We start from the raw sequence: 19,748 nt of genomic DNA on the forward strand, positions 1-19,748 counted from the left end.
TCATGTGGGCCTTATAAAGTCACTTCTAACTAAATTGACCCTCCAAAAGTAGGTTTTGATGATTTTCGTGAAAATCTGAAAAATTGCACCTAAAGTTATAAGCCTCCTAACATCCTAAATAAAGGAAAAGATGTTTGAAAAATGATGCCAAGTTAAAGCAGACATATGGAAAATGTTACTTATCAAGTTATTTTAGTGATATGATCAACTTTCCAAAAAGTAGAAAATTTTGAATTTGGAAAACATTGTTTTTTTCAAAATTTTTGCCAAATTTCCATTTATTTCATTAATAAATACTAAACATATTGATTAAATTTCTCAACCAACATGAAGTACAATGTGTCACGAAAAAACAATCTCAAAATCAACTGGATATGTTAAAGTGTTCCAAAGTTATAACCACTTAAATAGACACATGTCAGATTTTAAAAAATGGGCCGTGTCAGGAAGGTGAAAAGTGGCTTCAGCGTTAAGGGGTTAAATAACATGTCCATTTTCCTTTTTTGTTTTGTTATGATTACAGCAATACCACATGTACATGTTTCTATTCTTCTATTAAGATAAATAGGACAAAAATAATAGTGGAGCAGGACACTTTAAAATGTTTCTTTTTGCATGACTAGAGGGCTGAAGTAGATCAAGCAGTGATATCACTAAACTTGTTTATATACATATATGTACACACTTGTATGCAACCTATTTTAATATAAACTTTATTTTATTACTTTGCTAATTACCTGCAGAGGCTACTGGAGGCATGTATGGAAATTCAGTGGCACAAGGAGGCATCTCCGCAATGCTACTATGAACGTGTAATAGTCTTAGACGCTGAAGCTCGGTAAAGCTATTACATACCCCCAGTCAGGTAATTAACATAGTAAATTTCCTTTAAGGCACAAAGTCAATCAGTGCTTTGTGTAAATGCAAGATGTAGTGTACATAGAGCCTTTACACTTTACATTCCTTATTTTTTTCTCCAGTCTTTACACTATTTTATAATAATTTAGTATTTCGATGTGTAAATAAACTTACATTTCAACAATATAAAAGTCAGGGGCCCATAATTTATTAGGTCTATAAAAAAAATTTGTAATATTGCAAAACATGTTTGGGTTCCACTTGATAAACTCATTGTTCCATTCCTAAAAAGAGAAACTTATTGTAGTAAAAGGAGACAAGCCATGAATGGTATTTAAAAGAAGAGAAAAAAGAGCAGGGTATGGTTACAGGCAAAAGTTTGACTCTGTGAGGCTTAGAGTGAAAGCTGCATTATGGATGGTCTGGTTGTATTTATTGTATATCATTTGGGAGAGATCTGTCATTCAGGAAGAGGCAGATTAAGATACAACAGATAAGAATCAACTAGCATATACTCATGGTCATCACATCTTTTATTTGTACTATGGGTGGCTGCCAGTATGTTATGTTGCCTGTGGTTAGGGTTGGATGAACCTACCTATAAGATCTCTTTACTGTTAGAAGTCTACTAGTAATTACAGTCACTTCTCTACCTCTACTTAAGCCCCTTGCAGATGACGGTATATACAGCTGCCATAGGAGTGCACTGTGCACAGCATGGTACAGCGATCACACATACAAATGCTAGAGCATGCGCTATCTTTTGCCGGAAGAAGTATGTGGCTACACGGCTACCTATGGAGAGGGGAGCGGTGCGCAGCACTCATACCTCTACCTCTCCAGCTAAACTTATGCTACACCCAGGTCCTGGCCCGAGCAGAGTATACATTTGTGTGTAAGAAGCCTAAGCCTGTAACCTATATTTAAACCTGGGAAACGCTGACCAGTGTTTTATTTTTTGGGGAGCTCAGATTTTTATATTCACTATTTTTTCCCACAATACTTCTAAACATAGAGGAACATGGCTATACCATCTTACCATAGAGAACCAAACATATGTGGTGAGACTTTGCAAGTTGGTATCCTGTAAATAGAAAAAAATGGCAACAGTTAAGAGTATGCTATTAGGTTTACAACTATGATAACCTTAAAGGAAATCTACCATCAAAATCAAGCATGAGAAACCCGGAACACTAAATCATAGATCTAGGTACTGTGAGTGTGTTAATCTTCTTATATCTGTTATCTATGGCCTCCTCCTTTTTAAAATACCCTAGATCTATGCTACCCTATCCTCACTGTGACCTAGCTTCAAAGACTGTTTAACTGTCTCATCCCACTCTGCTTCCTCAGCACTTCTTCACACAGAGGGGCAAGGTAGCTCCTAAGCTCATTAGAATAATTTCAGAAGCTGATTTTACAGTCACAGTGGTTTTATCACTTTTGATTTTGATGGTAATCTTTTTACATTTTTTTTTTTACTTTACAGGAAATTTACCATCAAAATCAAGCTTACATAAAGCAGGGACACTTACACATTGATTCAGGGACTGTGACTCTGGTAATTTTCTTATTTTCTGTTATCCATGTCCTAATTCCTTTCAAAATAAACTTCAAAAATCATACTAATGAGCCCGGGGGGCTCTGGGGGGTGTTTCCAGAGGCCCTCAGAGATGTTTTTAACTCATTGTTACAATGAGCATAACATGCCTCCCACTCCCCCTGCTGTCTCCCAGGGGTAGGGAGAACTGCTCTGCTCATTCTAACAACCAGCGAAAAGAGACATCACTGAGACATCACTCAAAGTGATTTGCATAGTTGTAAAAATTTATATTTGAAGGGAGGAGGCCAAGGATAACATATATATATCTATATGAAGATTACCACAGTCACATTTGCCTGGAAGCTTGGAAGTGTTCCTCCAGTATTTTAAAGATTCTACTACTTGTCCACTAAAGCGAAAAATACTTTCACATGATTCCCATATAAAATAATTGTCTGTCTGTGTAATGTTAGAACATATAGAACCCTATAGATTCATACAGGCAGTCCCCGGGTTACATACAAGATAGATTCTCTGGCTGCCTTAAAGGACACCTGTCAGCTCAAATAAAAAGATGTTTAAAATTAGGAGTAGGTGGTATATAACCCCCCAAAAACTTGCAAAGGTTAATCAAGATGCCAGCGAGCATTGCTGGAGAGGATGTACGGCTATAGCATCAACTCTACATATGTGGTGGACTTGTGATCGAGTGGTGCATATATGGAACTATGCCTTCGATCTTATCTCAATAATAAGAAATACCTATACCCCACCTTGCCCTGCCATTGCTCTACTAGATATATATTCAAGGGGGTTTTCTGAGAACGAGAAATGGCTAATAAGTAGACTATGTGCGGTGGTGAGAATGATTATTGCAAAGCAATGGAAATCTGCTAGTCAGATTAATAGAGACTCAATAATAGAGAGTATGAATGAATGCCATCGCTACGAAATGTATATGTGGGAACAAGGCATAATAAGAAGTAAACATTTTAAACATAATTGGCGTCTGTGGCTAATTTTGAACATATGAACCCAAATATGCTCTTTCAATTTTAACCTCAACTTGGGTAGTGCAGCAGATGAGTTGAGATACCTCCTCTGGTCCGGTTGTAGTAACCCGACTCCTGCTAGTATACTAGATACTAGATCTATTCTTTCTTTTTCTCTTTTTTTTTTTTTTTTTTTTTTTTTTTTTCCTCTCTTCTTTTCTTGGTTAAACATGTGCCATATTTAAGTATTAGGGGAAGTACGATGATGGGAGGATTTTTCCTCCATTAATATATCTGTTGACAATTCATGTTTAGGAAATAATGTCGATTTCATCTCTATATAGTAATAAGTAGTAACTAACTGTAAGATTGCCTTGTATGAATTAATCTATGTAATACGTAGTAACTAACTGTAAGACTTGTTTTTTATGTATGAATTAACTTATGTTTACTGGTGAATGATCAATAAACATGTCGTCAACTTTAAAATAAAAAGAAGTAGCTGCACATACTAATGAAAAACTATCCCTAACCCTCTTCCATTTATCGCATTGTCAAAATTATAGCAACAGCGAAACATACTGATAAACTCTGCCACACTCTGGCACTTCCGATCTCTGGCCATATCTTCCAATGGTCCGGCTTATTCATGGGGGGCTGTCCAGGGATTCCCCTTTCTGTTTCTCCACCACTCCCGCTCTATATGCCTGCGGTGAATGTAGCATGCCACAGTGTGGCAGAGCTTTAAGTATGTTCTGCTGCAGCTATGACTTTAACAGTGTGATTAATGGAGTGCTAGGGACAGTTTTTCATTAGTATGTGCAGCTACTCCTTTTTTTGAGCTGACAGGGGTCAGGTTGCAATAAGAAGTAATAATAATTCCTTTATTTATATAGCACCAACATATTCCATGGTGCTACACAGAGCTTGCCAAATCAGTCCCTGTCCCAATGGGGCTCACAATCTAGTAATCAGCTTTAATAACCGAAAATTGAAAAAAGTTCATCTCACCTCCCTGACACTGCTGATATGGGTATCTTTTCAGTTGATGCACGGAGAGCTGTGTGGGGACCAGAAGGTAGGAATCATAAATAGAAAAAATCTTTGCGGACTCCAGCAGTCAGATCCAGAAAAGATATAAGTAAAATTCTTCACTTTATTAATTAAGTAGAAAAAACATGTTAAAAATACATAGCACAGTCAAGGAGACAGCTCTGTCCTTAGTCGTAGCCTGACTGCTGGAGTCCACAAGGATTTTTTCTATTTATGATCATCTTTATTAAAGTATTACTGATAATTCTTGTTCCCATGACAGCAAGAAATTAATGCTTTAATTTAGTACCAGGATGCAAAGATCAGCTGCAAAAATTTTGTGAAAATCAAGTTGTCACTGGGGCAATTTTTTTTTTTTTTGCCTAGAGTTATAAAATATACCTGTTCTGACTTCCATACAAATTCAGCCAAAGAGCAAACCTAAAGAGCTTCACCAGAGGTCAGAGTGGGCAGAGAGGTCCATCTGTAACTAGGGGTCATCTGTAAGTCAGGTGTCCCTAAAGGGAACCTACCACCACGATTCTACCTATAAAGGTAGAACAGGTGTTAGGTGGATATATGGGATGTGAAGATAGCCCTTTTTAGACCTAATCCTCATGACCCCGCTAACTTTTAAAAAATGTAATACCCTAATATGTAAATTTCTTAAGCGGCTCCTGGGGCGTGGAGTAGCCGGACATGAGGCTACACGTCGCAGGTACTCCACGCCCTAGCAGCCTCTTTTCTCCTCCTACCCTGTCATCTTTGGGGCGCAGCTACAAAGCTGTCTGGGAAGCCAGTGTTCTGCGCATGCACAGAATGGCCGGCCCGTGGCTGCACGGCCACTGCTCCGAAGGACAAGGACTCGCAGCTACGAGGAGCTGCACGCCGAAGATGTCAGGGTAGGAGGAGAAAAGAGGCTACTGGGGCGTCGAGTTTCACCAGTTTACACTAAGCAAGTTACACCATTCAGTGCTCCTGGGCTCCATACACAGACGCTTGATCAAGATCATAACAATGCACGCGCCTTGCGTTCTTGAAACTCCCCCCCCCTCGCTCTCCTTCCCTCGATCCCGGAAAGCACTGGCGAATGTGCACTGTATCTTCAGTACAAATGAACATTGAACGTTGGCATATTGAGTGCTTATGCTGCCTATTGGTGCACTTGAGCAAATATCTCTGTATTACACTTTATAGATTATTTAAAATTCTCTCTCCCCTACACTCTCTCCCTTAACTCTCCTATATACATGCATGCTGTCACGGGTGCACCCATGACCCATATCTCGGGTTGCGGGATCACCTGAGTGCCTCTGTGTTCGCAAGTGCAGTGCCCGAACCTCTTACCTGTCTCCGTTCCTGCTGCTGGTCCTCCTGCTGTGCACGCGTCCCTTTAGGGCTCGTGTGTGCCTGCTTCAAAAAATTTTAAGCGCCAGCGCATTGTTAATTGGTGCTGGGCATTTCCCAGAATTCTATATAAACCAGCTTCTCCCTGCACACGCTGCTGGATCTTCGTGCCTTGTGCCTTAGAGAAAGCTTTGTTCCTATGCCCAGTACTGTTATTGTGACTTCCCAGTGTGATCCAGGTTCCATTCTTGACTACACTCCTCTGCTGTCTGCCTTGACCTGTTGCTACGTCCCTGACTCTGATCCCGTGCTGCCCATCCTGACCTCCTGCCTGTCCTTGACCACGAGTTTGCTTTACGATTCAGTACTTCCCCTTGGCTGCCACCACGGACAAAGTTGTGCCTTTGGAACAACTTGTGGAATGACCAGCAAGTCCAATTCGCTTCTCGGCGGGCTCTAGTGAATACTGGGTACCACTTAGACTCCGCTTACTGAGCTTACTGTATAGATATAGTAAGAAAATCAAGCTTACTGTATACATATCGTAACATCGTAACAGAACCAAGCTCAAATCAATTGAGAGCCATTGCCAGAGGAAATGAAGTTCTTTCATGTCCATGCCAACTACTATGAAATACGTAAAAACGACAACTACATTCTTGAAATAGCCCCTAGCATATACATTGCACTAAAATTCAAACACCACAATATGCATCATGCAAATACTGTATTTACCCTCATATGCATGAAATACACCCTCAAGATACACACTCATGCACTTTCAGTTTACATGCACAGTAATGTACATAAAGTATACATAGACAATTCATCCCAGTGGGCTGCTTCACACACACATTTAACACAGTGGTCAATTTTCCTCACACACATATAAACTAGTGATGGGTTATTCGAGACCGGCTCTTTTTAATGAATGGTGAAAAGAGAAGAGAGAAAGTGATGTCACCTCTATTACTCCTCCCCTCACTTCCCCCTGCTCAGGTCTGTGTGTAACATATAGCAAAGCATTGCTATACTGTGCTTTACCTGCTGACATGCAATGTTCTACTATACACCAGGAGTGTCACATCATTATACAGGCTGTCAGTCATGAGTATCTCATACACACAGGCTGCAAGGGGTGTGGCCTCCAGCAGCAGGAGTGTCACATCATTATACAGGTTGTCAGTCATGTTTATAGGAGTATCTCATACACACAGGCTGCAGGGGGCGCCAGCACCAGGAAGTACATAGAGGAGCCAGCACCAGGAGTGTCACATCATTATACAGGCTGTCAGTCATGTGTATAGCAGTATCTCATACACACACAGGCTGCAGGGGCGCCAGCACCAGTAAGCACATAGAGGAGCCAGCACCAGGAGTGTGACATCATTATACGGGCTGTCAGTCAAGCACTGAGGGTGTGGCTTGGCCTCCCACTCATGAATAAGATGGACAGCTGACATCTCTCAGTTCATTTGCATTCAGCTTTAGTACCTGATTGTTTAAGTTTACAAGCACGTAGAGGGACAATGAAGGGATAGGAATAATGCTTACTAATGGTACTTCATGAAAATATATTTAATTTTGGAGGTTAATTTGCCTGAAAGGTTCTCTTTATGTCGTGTTTTGTGCCAATTATGTGCCATACTGGTGCTGTCCACATTCATTGAGGCAAATTCATCTAAGGTGTCTATACCTTAGACAGTGTAAATTTTGTAATGATAAGTTGTAGTTGCTGGCTTCTGAGCTTGTGAGCCACATCCATGGCTGCCTTGCTGAGAAATTTAAGTGACAGCTGCCTTGCAGCTTGTGTTCCATGGAAAACAATTTTGGAACTCTGTGTTAGGCCCGTTCCACACTTGCAAGTGTGATGCGATGAACACGCATCACACTCACAACGCGTGCTGCCCGGATCTGCCAGCCAGAACGCTGTAAACCGGAACTGAACTGACATGCTGAGTTCAGTTCCTGTTTGCAGCGTTCGGGCCGGGAGATCTGAGAAGCACGAATTGCGAGTGTGATGCAAGTTCTTCGCCTCATACACGCAAGTGTGGAACGGGCCTTAGTCTCATCTGTCGAATTAGTGATGCAGTGCCTAGCCAGTCAGCTGCTAGGGGTGGTATCTTTATCTCACCTGATCTGGAACCCTGAACCTGTACCTGAATCTTGTATCTTGCCTAATTTGGAAACCTGAACCCCAACTTGATCAGGAACCCTGAATTTTGTAGCCTGTTTAAACCAGAGTCCTATACCCCAATCTGTTCCAGAACCCTGAACCTGTTCTGTGAAATCAGTTTCAGAACCTGTCCCATGATCCTGTTCCCCAATTCTCTTGTTTTTGCATATTTACATGATTCTGACAATTTACACCACAAGAATGTGGTAGCATTCTTAAATGCAACATAAGCCCTTTCTCAAGAAACTACACCCACTTCCCAATAACTAATGTGTAACACAAGACAGAAAAGCCCAAGGCACAAGACACAACACATTCTAGTCTATTTATGAATATTACAAACTATTTTTATTATAAATAAAAGATAAATAAATATGTCCAATTGCTTCTACAAGCAACCTTGCAAAATTTAACTGAATCTAGCTAGACCAAGGAACTCCTTTTTTTGTTAATACAAACATGAAAGCTAATATGACTCTTAATAAAACAAAAGAAAAGGAAAGATAGAAAAAAAAATTAATACAGAGCCAGCAAGGACTTACCAGTTTGACAACTGTGTACAGAGTCATAGAAATAAACACTGTGGTTAAGGAGTTCCAGTCAGATACTGGACGTATATCTTGGGTCTGATTATCCAGATTCAAATATTTTTCCAATGCTGAATAGCTGCAATCATCACAGTGACATAAACCTTTGAGGAGACAGAAGAGGCAGAAAATGGTATTAACCTTGTATTACGCAATTGACTTTTTTCTTAACCTCTTCCAATATTATTGAGTTATTGGTGAAAATATTTCCAAAGGAACTGTAAGGCTACATTCACACTGCCGTTGCCCGCCCGTACCGTACCGCAGCGGGCAACGGCAGTGTACGGGGAGAGGAGGAGGAGGTGAGCGCAGCTCACCCCGCCCCTCTCCATAGGAAGTAATGGGGCACGTGCGCCCATTGACGTGTATGGCGGACGTATATCGGCCGTATATACGTTGGCCGTATATACATCCTCTGTACGTAAGTGTGAATGTAGCCTAAAGGCTTCAACCGGAAGTAATGACAACAAATAAATTGTGAACATTACAGCGGAGGCAATTGGTGCCCTCAGCTGCCCTCAGCTCAAAAAAATGATTTTTCCAAAAATATCATAAATCATAGTCCTACACCTGTTTTATCACATTGAGGCTCATTTACTAAGGGTCACTTTGTGCACTTTAGTCGAACTGTTCACGTTTTTCTAGGCTAAACAGCTTGCACAGTTATTTAAGTAGTGTGTGCGCTGGGGTTTTGGTGCAAGCGAGTCTTCCATGCAACACAAATTGGGGGGCGTGCCGTCGAACAGTCCGACTGATTCAAACTGAGTGCCATATTTAAATTGTGTCGCACGCTGTACATAAAAGATGCACCACAAAAAAGATGCTGAACTCATTCAAGATTTCAGGCGCACAATCTTAGTGAATCCCCGCACGATGCATTATAGATGGACAACGCACTTTCAGCGAACGCCAGTGACTAGGTAAGTAAATGTGCCCCAATGTGTTTCATTAATCATGAGCACAATAAAAAGAAAAAATTAAAAGTAGTGCCTTAAAGGACATCTACCACCAGGATCAAGGACTATAAAACAAGCACACTTACATGTTGATGTGTTTCCCCTTTAGCAGGATCTGCTCTTTTTTATCCTCTCATGCCCTTGTTTTTACAAAAAAAAAAATCTTAAATATTATGCAAATAATGCAGGCTCAATTATCACCAATGGAGCCTGGAGACCCTCGGGCTCATTTGCATAATTTTAAAGCCCTCTAAAAAAAAGCATAAGAAGTTTAATGATTCTGCCAGTGGCATACACTAGCTTGAAAGTGGTTTACAATTCTTCATCCTGGTGGTAGATTTCCTTTAACCATCCAATCTTATTACTTATTACATTTTTCATGATGGCATTCTATTAACTATTCATATCTCCGATACATCAAATGCACTTACTCTTTAATGTCATATCTGTACTGCAGGATCTCCATGATACCAACTACCAAATTAAAGACTGTAGATAGCAACCACAATGCTGTACTATATTATAAAAATTGAGGTTCAACAAATTATGACCTCTTAATAGTGCCAATAGAAAGTACAACATGTCTTACAAAAATAACAAGCCCTCTTATTGCTATGCTGATGTTAAACTTTAACTTTTTAACCCCTTAGCGCTCCGCGCCGTAGCTGTACTGCAAAGCTTCCGACGATTAGCGCTCAGCGCAGTACAGCTACTGCGCGGAGACGATGGCGGTTCAGCGCTGCATAGCAGCCGAACCGGCATCGTTAGCCGCGGGATTTCAGCGGTAATCTACCGCTGACATCCCCGGCTAACACCCGCGGTCGGAGTGGGCTCCGATCGCGGGTGTTTAACATGCATTTAACATGCCTTCTGGGGGTCTTTACCCCACGATCGCCCCCCCCCCCCCCCCCGCACCGTTTTCGGGGGGGCCGATTGCTGTTTTGGCTCCTCTGGGGTCCGATCGGGACCCCAGAGAAGCCTAGAGGGTTTACCTTTAAGATGGCGTCTGTGACGTCTGTGACGTATCGACCCATAGAATAAAGATAACAGGATTATTAGGATATACGGTGAACACGAAAAAAAAAAAAAGTAAAAAATCCAGTACAGAATTGATGCTTTTCTACTCATGACCTCAAAAAAAGTTCCAAAATTTTCAACAATAGGTGATACCAACCCCAAAATGGTAACACAGGAAAAAGCATCTCGCCCCCAAAAAAAATGCCGTCACATGGCCCAAATAACGGAAAAGCGAAAATTTTATAGCCTTCAAAACTAACTAAAATCCTGGCAGCTGCAGGGTGCTCCTTCCCTTTTGCGCCTCGCTGTGCCCCCATAACACAAGTAACGGCCACGTGTGGGGGGTCGCTGCACTCAGGAGAAATTGTAGAACACATTTTATGGTGAGATTTCTCTTTTTATCTTTTGGAAATGTGTAAATTTTAGGGCTAAATGAACGTATAACCGACAAAATTTGACCATTCTAAATTTCACCGCCATTTTGATTCAATTACTATAAAGATCTCAAGGGGTTAACAATCTTTGTAAATGCTGTTTCTGATAGTTTGAGGGGTGCAGATTTGAAAATGGGTTGGTTATATAGGGGGTTTTGTTGCTAAATATGTAAAATTTTATTTCAAACAGTATTTATCCCCAAAATAGTCAATTCCGAAAATACGTAAAATCGCTATTCGATTTGTAGGCCGCGTGTCAAAATAAATTATCCAAACATTTCAAAAATTATGAAAATGTAAATGGGAAATGTTATTCTGCAAGTTATTTAGGTGGTAAATCTATCTGCCTGAAAACGCGGTGATTTAGAATTTCGAAAATGGCAAATTTTTCTAAAAATTCATCATTTTTTTCTTTTTTTTGCAAATAAACGCAAAACTTATCAGCCAAAATTTACCACTAAACTGAAGTACAACATGTGGGGAAAAAACTATCTCAGAATCGCTTTGATAAGTAACAGTGTTCAAAAGTTATTACCACAGGAAGAGACACTGGTCAAATTTAAAAAAAAAGTTGCGAGCCTTAACCTGCAAACAGGCTGCGTCCTTAAGGGTTTTTTTTTTTTTTACATGTGATGGCTTGTTTTCTACGTAACAAATTGCCCTTCATGGTAATGGTATTTATTCTTCCATGCCATGTACTGGGAAGTGGGAAAAAAATTCCAAATGCAGTGAAATTTGTTAAAAAATGCATTTGCACCGTTTTCTTGTGGGCTTGGATTTTACGGCATTCACTGTGCGCCCCTAATGACAGGTCTACTTTATTCTTTGGGTCGGTGTGATCACAGGGATACCAGATTTGTATAGGTTTCATAATGTTTTCATACATTTACAAAAATTAAACCCTCCCGTACAATTTTTTTTTCTTCTGGCGCTAATAACTTTTTCATACTTTGCTGTAGGAGCTGTGGATGGTGTCGTTTTTGCAACTTTTGATGAAGTTTTCAAAGCTAGCATTTTTAAGCCTGTACGACCTTCTGATGGCAAAAAATTTCTATTTTCAAATTCGGTCGCTATTTTCTATTACAGGGTTAAAAGCAGTGAAAAACCGTTAAGACACAGTTATATTTATATCAGTTCTAGGGAAAGGGGGTTAATTTGAATTTTTAGGTTTTTTTATTATAATTTTTTTAAACTTTTTTTTATTTTTACTTTTACTATTTTTAGACCCCGTAGGGTACTTTAACTTTGTCTGATTGATCCTACCATATACTGCCATACTACTGTATGGCAGTATATGGGGATTTTCATCCTCATTCAATACAATGTGCAATTAGCCCCCTTAACACCAAGTATGACCTACAAGAAATCTAAAAACATGATGTGGGATTAAGTCAAACCAGTATATCTATTCCAGAAGGAACAGACTCCCAACTGCACTGTTTAGACCTGGTTGGGTCTCCTCAGTACAGCGTAGGGAACTAAGGAATTAAGCTCCCAAATCCTCTTCACCAAATCCAATGACTCCCTAATATTACATCTGTGATTTCAGCAGGGATTTAACTGAGGTGGAGAGGGGAATTCTACCACCACTACCCAACTGCATTGTTTCATAATATCTTAATTACAATAATATCATTATATTCAACCACATATCAATTTCACTCTTGCAAAAGCATGATAGTGCTCAAGATGGGTCAATTTCATTGTCGCAGTGAAAAAGAATGATAATACTGTATATGATTCCAGTGCAGTCTATGGCTTAAAGCTTTACAGTTTATAAAGATTTTGACAAAATCAATTTAGCATTTACTATATTCATCCACACACTATATTCATTTACATTATAACATGTCATAAAATATTACAATATATAAAGATTTACTCACCTAAAGCACAAACAATGAGTAAAAGTCTTTGTATAGACATGGTGAAGAGAAAGAAGAAACACAAGAAAACTAAATTCTAGTGCTTTGCCTTTAGAAGGAATTCATTCTTATGTATGTTTCCGCAATTAACATTTTCATGTGTGGATAAACTTGTTCCCAAGTTGTAAACTGATACGTAAGGCAAATTCTGAAGGTCAGTGTTAAAGGAGCTCTCTAAGAAAAAAAAAAAAAAGAAAACAAAAGCTACATAATGGCAATAAAAAAAATGTAAAAAAAACTTAATTGCTTTTCTTGCTTTAGTGCTGAAATCTAGTCCAGGCAAATCCAGTCCAGAGAAATTATAAATTATTAGCATTCTAAATATTGTTATTTTATAAATAGTGATCCACTCCCAAAACAAATACAGTGGAACCTTGGATTACAAATAACCTGGTCTGCAAGGTTCTAGAGGATGTTGCAATTTTAACATCTATGATGGATATTTACCATATATACTCGAGTATAAGCTGAAATGTTTGTGCTGAAAAAGCCCCTCACGACTTACACATGAGTGTACTATGATGCAGCAGTGTCACCGAGGAGCTGCAGGGAGTGTTGCAGGTAAGTATATAAGCTTATTATAGGCCGAATTTTGAGCTGACCACACACCCAACTGAAGTCAATGAACAATGGGAATCCACAAAGCCTTCCTCTCACTGCAGTTAAAGAAACTCTGGGTGTTGGAAATTACCCAGTTATTTGAAATTATGAAAAATTGTAAAAAAAATTAATTTGAAGTTCCATTAATCCAGAATTGAAAGAGAATTGAATTTGAAATTCCATTATTCAGGAATTGAATTTGTAGTGCCATTAATCTAGAATTGAATTTGAAATTCCATTATTCCGAAATTTAATTTGACTTTCCATTAATCCAGAATTGAATTTGAAGTCCAATTATTCTGGAATTTAATTTAACATTCCATTAATCCAGAATTGAATTTGTAGTCCCATTAATCTGAATTGATTTAGAAATTTCATTAATCCGGAATTGAACTAGTAGTCACATTAATCTGGAATTGAATTTGAAATTCCATTTTACCAAAATGTAATTTAACATTCCATTAATCCAGAATTAAATTTGAAATTCCATTAATCCGCAATTGATATGGCAGTGAGAGGAAGGGCCTGGTGTTTCTTATTGTATCTTTATTGGTAGTGAGAGAAACTCTACTAGTGGTGGAGTTCCCATCTGACATTGACAGCTCAGTGGCAGTTACAGAGGACTATGCTCCCCTACTGGACATTACAGACACCACATGGATCATTCATTAGAGTTTCCCTGAAAATAACAGTGTTGTTAAAGGCCCTCTGGGTGTTCAGACCTAGTAAGTCATTCTCTCTACATTAAAAGCAGCAACAGGAAACCACAAACCCTTTCTCTCACTATGGTTAAAGGCACTATGAGTTATCCAAAGGCATAATGGAAACATTTTTTAATTAGAAGTTTCATTAATCAAGAATTGAAAAATAATTGATTTTGAAGTTACCTTCCTAGACTTTACAGACGCCACATGCATCATTTACTACAATTTCCCTGAAAATGTTGGTGTCTTCTCCTGATTTCTGTGATTGATTGATTATATCCAATGCACAAGTGTGGGGTCAAGTCCATGTCCTGAAGGTAAGAACAGTGTATATAATCGGCTAAAATTGGGTTTAGAAGCATCATAAAGATATTTGGTAGGTATGATAGTATATAACAAATATATTTAAAGGGAAACTGTCATCAGCATTTCACATCATGACAGGTTCCCACAGCCTATTCAATACAAGTCAATAAAAGTCAATAAAAGTTTACATATACCAGCAAACTGCATTGCATAACAGAGACATTGTAGTCTCTGCTGTCATCATCATCATCTGCTCTGCTACAGTTTTCTCCTTCCTTCCTTCCTCCCTACCCATCCCCTCATACAGAAGTGAGCAGATAGAGAGCACGGGGTCAGCTAATGTTCACGTGATGGAGGAGGGTGATAGGGTACGTGACTGGAAGAGGATGTGAGCAAGGTGGCTCCAGAGCACCGTCCAACATGCTGAAGTGTCTTTGAACATGGTACCCCAGTGCCCTTGTTGTTGCAATATATTCAAAACATGCCCGGCTCGGAGAAAAAGTCGCCTGACATCCCAAGGAGATACAAGCTCCAGAGTGACAGAGGAGTAGGAGACTACTCATCAGAGTCACGGTCTCTTTGCGATGTGAGACCTGAACGTATTTGGAGTGGAGAGACCACATCCAGCCAAGCCAGACTTGAAGTAAGGGGAAAAAACGGGTGCGGTTTACCAGATATGGTTCTGCGCTGCTGGTCGAGTTAAACTGAATGTCAAAGTTCATATATAATATTATACATAATCAAATGCATATCAGTACATAAAAAACAGATTTATGTCTGTTTTTTATGTACTGATATGCATTTGATTATGTATAATATTATATATGAACTTTGACATTCAGTTTAACTCGACCAGCAGCGCAGAACCATATCTGGTAAAACCGCACCCGTTTTTTCTGTGATTATTATCAGGAGCTAGCTCCTGCATACCAGGCCCTGCAGCAGCTTTTACTCATATTATTTACCTTTGTAATAAGGTTTGTTTCTGCTTAAGGTATATACACTCACCGGCCACTTTATTAGGTACACCATGCTAGTAACGGGTTGGACCCCCCTTTTGCCTTCAGAACTGCCTCATATCTTTGTGGCATAGATTCAACAAGGTGCTGGAAGCATTCCTCAGAGATTTTGGTCCATATTGAATTGATGGCATCACACAGTTGCCGCAGATTTGTCGGCTGCAAATCCATGATGCGAATCTCCCGTTCCACCACATCCCAAAGATGCTATATTGGATTGAGATCTGGTGACTGTGGAGGCCATTTGAGTACAGTGAACTCATTGTCATGTTCAAGAAACCAGTCTGAGATGATTCCAGCTTTATGACAAGGCGCATTATCCTGCTGAAAGTAGCCATCAGATGTTGGGTACATTGGGGTCATAAAGGGATGGACATGGTCAGCAACAATACTCAGGTAGGCTGTGGCATTGCAACGATGCTCAATTGGTACCAAGGGGCTCAAAGAGTGCCAAGAAAATATTCCCCACACCATGAATGACACCACCACCACCAGCCTGAACCGTTGATACAAGGCAGGATGGATCCATGCTTTCATGTTGTTGACGCCAAATTCTGACCCTACCATCTGAATGTTGCAGTAGAAATCGAGACTCATCAGACCAGGTAACGTTTTTCCAATCCTCTACTGTCCAATTTCGATGAGCTTGTGCAAATTGTAGCCTCAGTTTCCTGTTCTTAGCTGAAAGGAGTGGCACCCGGTGTGGTCTTCTGCTGCTGTAGCCCATCTGCCTCAAAGATCGACATACTGTGCGTTCAGAGATGCTCTTCTGCCTACCTTGGTTGTAATGGGTGGCAATTTGAGTCACTGTTGCCTTTCTATCAGCTCGAACCAGCCTGCCCATTCTCCTATGACCTCTGGCATCAACAAGGCATTTCCGCCCACAGAACTGCCGCTCACTGGATGTTTTTTCTTTTTCGGACCATTCTGTGTAAACCCTAGAGATGGTTGTGCGTGAAAATCCCAGTAGATCAGCAGTTTCTGAAATACTCAGACCAGCCCTTCTGGCACCAACAACCATGACACGTTCAAAGACACTCAAATCACCTTTCTTCCCCATACTGATGCTCGGTTTGAACTGCAGGAGATTGTCTTGACCATGTCTACATGGCTAAATGCACTGAGTTGCCACCATGTGATTGGCTGATTAGAAATTAAGTGTTAACGAGCAGTTGGACAGGTGTACCTAATAAAGTGGCCGGTGAGTGTAGGTTGCTAGTTCACTTGGAACCCTGCAACCCCCATACCCACAAACCCATGTGGAGCGCAGTGTATAAATCCCATTTAAACTTGAAGTAAGGGGGTGAGATTCTATGGAAGTATGGAAGCCCAATACAGTGAACAGTCACATGTGCAAGCTAATTTAATTATACAAGTTCAGTTGCATACTGAAACTGTAAGAGACATGATAGTATTTAGATGACCTTGAAAATAAGTGTCAAATGAAAAATTTAATGCATGCGTTACCAGATAATATCCCCCATGACCGTCAGACTTAAGTGCTTACCAACATTTTTAATATACCAGGGAGACCAAGGGATGTACACATTGAACCGTGTGATCCAGGTCAAGAGAGGTGCTGTGCTGCTTGCATTACTTTTACAGAAATATTTAATATATTCCACATAACATGGGAACTTAATTCTGTGACATATGAAAGAACGTAAATTTCCCTATTTTCAGATGTCTCGAGGCGAACTCTTATAATGTACCATATCTTTAGACCATTGCCGGTTAAAGCATTTGAAGCAGGTAAAACATACAGATGCCGTCACCCATTTCATATGATATTGCACAAAGAAGGAGGCAAGTATATAGGCTGTTCCCTTAGACATCTTAGACAGCCTTATGTGGGCCTCCCAGCAGCCCTGGGCCCTGCCCCAGTATGCCCAGTGCTGGTGTCGGCCCCAATTAGGTGAACAGCTCATGAAACATGGGACATCTCAGTGGGTAATGTAAGAAATATGTACTGGAGGTGGTGGTCAGTAAGTCCCAGGCAGCTAGCAGAACAAGCAAACAGGGGTCAAGGCATAACGGCACAACCCGAAGGCATTTTTTTGCCAGCAACTGCTCATTGCACCAAGGGACCAAGCATACAAAGGCCATCCCCAGGGTGTCTGGGCGTGTAATTTTCATGCTGTGCCACCAGTCCATAAAGCATGGTCAAAGTCTGAACATCTCATTGTCAGGAACCAGGGGTAGTGGACCATGACAAAAGCCGACACCTGAGAGCAGAGTCTAAGTGGCACCCAGTTTTCACCAAAGCCCACAGCAAAGCGAGTTGGACTTACTGCGGCATGGTATCACCAGGTCGCTCCGCAGGAGCAACTTTGTCTGCGGTAGTGGCCAAGGCAAGGTACAGAATCAGAAGGCAGGCACGGAGTTGTGGTCAGGCAGAAGGTCAGGACAGGCAACATGGGATCAGAGTAGGGGATGTAGCAGAAGGTCAGGGCTGGCAGGAATGGAGCTGAGGTCACAACGCGAAATCACCATAAACTCAAGGGACATTAGGAGAAGGCTTTCTCTAAGGTCCGGCATGGGACAAAGAAAGAGACCGGGAATTTATCTGGGAAAGCAATCGGCCAGCACCAATCATTGGTGTGGTGGCCCTGTAAACCTTAGGTGGCCGGCAAGCACACACCCAAGGAGGCGGGATGTGTGCGCCGGAGCGAGGAGACCGTTGCTGGAGCGTGGCGAGGTAAGAGAGTATGTGGAGCTCTGGGGGCACAAGCAGGCACATGGGTGCATCTAGGACTCTTTTACTTCATAGATGTCAGAGGAATCTGCCTCAGGAGGAGATAACTGCTGGGAGAAGCAGTTCAGGATGACAGACTTCAGAAGGGAGACATGGAAGGAGTTCAGGATGCACTTGGAGGGAGACGGATCTTATATGCCACGGGTTGATACGCTGCAGCACCTCAAACGGGCTCCGGTAACACGGGCTAAGCTTGTACCTGGGGATCTTCAGCCAGAAATACCTGGAGGACAGCCACACTTTTTCCTGCGGAGCCAAGGCCGGAGGAGGCCTGCGTCTTTTGTTGGCCTGGTTCTTGATTCAAGCAGATGCCTGAAGTAAGGAGAGTCAAGTCTGCTCTCAGATAGAATTCAGATCCTGGGCTAACTCTTCCACTGCAGGAACATCTGAAGGCACAGAAAGAGGAAGAGGAGGTTGTGGGTGCTGTCAATAGACAATGAAAAAGGGAGGGGAGCCAGCATTTTCAGAGGCCAAGGAATTCTAAGAAAACTCCACCCATGGCAAAAGAGTGGTGATAAAGTCCATGGCCACGTGAGTCCATGGGCAGCTGGGTATTTGTAACTGCAGGAGAAGACTTCCTGGTTTGAGACAGGATGACTTGTTTTAAGCACAGGAAGTGCAGGAGCCCACAAAATCCCGTACATCCTTGACCAGATCTGGCCACCAGTAGAAATGGGAAATGACATGCCAAGGAGCCGGTTCTTCCCCAATAACATCAGAGGCACGAGAGAGAGCATCAGCCTTGGCGTTTTTGTCTGCAGGACAAAAGTAAATCGATAAATCAAAAGTGGTTTCTAAGTGAGTTTAAGTTGCTTTTAATAATATATATACATATATATTAGTCTTCAATGATGTATTAATTTATTCCTTTTCGTCCGTTCGGCAGCACACATATGGAATTCTTCTCCTCAGAAGAGAACAGGTTAACAAGCAGTAGTAGACAATTAAACAATTAGTGTCTTGGCTGACTCCACCTATGTAAGGCTGGAGCACACACACAACACTTGTATTTCTTTTTCTCTTAGGTACTGTATTAGAGAAGAGTTCAGGTCCTTGGATGGACCGGCCTGGGCTGTATACCATTGCATGCGGTCCCTTGTCCCCAAGCCTGTGCAGCTATCCTGTCTTTACAGGGGTAATAGCTGAGGCTGTGGTGTGTATCGGCCACCATGTACCCGGCACGAGATCCCTCCTGCATCTCCCACCTGCTAGGCCTTGTCGTTCATCAACCCTGCTTGCCTCAACATCGGACGCCTGAATCGCCTCCTGCGTAGGCCGCAGCCCAGGCTGTTCTAGACTCTGGCCTGAAAGAGCCTGTACAGCTATCCTGTTTTTACAGGGGTAATAGCTCAGGCTGGGGTGTGTATTGGCCACCATGTCACTCACACATGAGTTCGCTCCTGCATCTCCTACCTGCTGGGCCTTGTAGTTCATGAACCCTGCGTGCCTCATCATTGGACACCTGGATTGGCTCCTGCGTAGGCCGCAACTTAGGTA

General features: G+C 41.3%; 1 protein-coding gene across 1 annotated transcript; it reads right to left on the reverse strand.

Annotated features, from left to right (window-relative positions):
* Window positions 1-1,028: 1,028 nt before the first annotated feature.
* Window positions 1,029-13,014, reverse strand: LOC140070204 (5-hydroxytryptamine receptor 3A-like). Its single transcript, XM_072116553.1, has 4 exons — window positions 12,829-13,014; window positions 8,491-8,639; window positions 1,898-1,942; window positions 1,029-1,142 (listed from the first exon to the last, which is right to left on the reverse strand). The coding sequence occupies exons 1-4, from the start codon at window positions 12,866-12,868 to the stop codon at window positions 1,029-1,031; spliced, it is 348 nt and encodes a 115-aa protein (XP_071972654.1). The 5' UTR covers window positions 12,869-13,014.
* Between the last annotated feature and the right edge of the window lie 6,734 nt (window positions 13,015-19,748).

The sequence above is a fragment of the Engystomops pustulosus genome, chromosome 7, assembly GCF_040894005.1.
Source record: "Engystomops pustulosus chromosome 7, aEngPut4.maternal, whole genome shotgun sequence".
In the NCBI taxonomy this organism is placed as follows: Eukaryota; Metazoa; Chordata; class Amphibia; order Anura; family Leptodactylidae; genus Engystomops; species Engystomops pustulosus.

Excerpts from the sequence above, each read along its gene's own strand:
- LOC140070204 (XM_072116553.1), bottom strand. The coding sequence starts at position 12,868 with ATGTCTATACAAAGACTTTTACTCATTGTTTGTGCTTTAG. Across the intron at positions 1,943-8,490 it reads TGTACACAGTTGTCAAACTG|GATACCAACTTGCAAAGTCT; the intron begins GTAAGTCCTTGC and ends TTCTATTTACAG. Across the intron at positions 1,143-1,897 it reads CATATGTTTGGTTCTCTATG|GAATGGAACAATGAGTTTAT; the intron begins GTAAGATGGTAT and ends TTCTCTTTTTAG.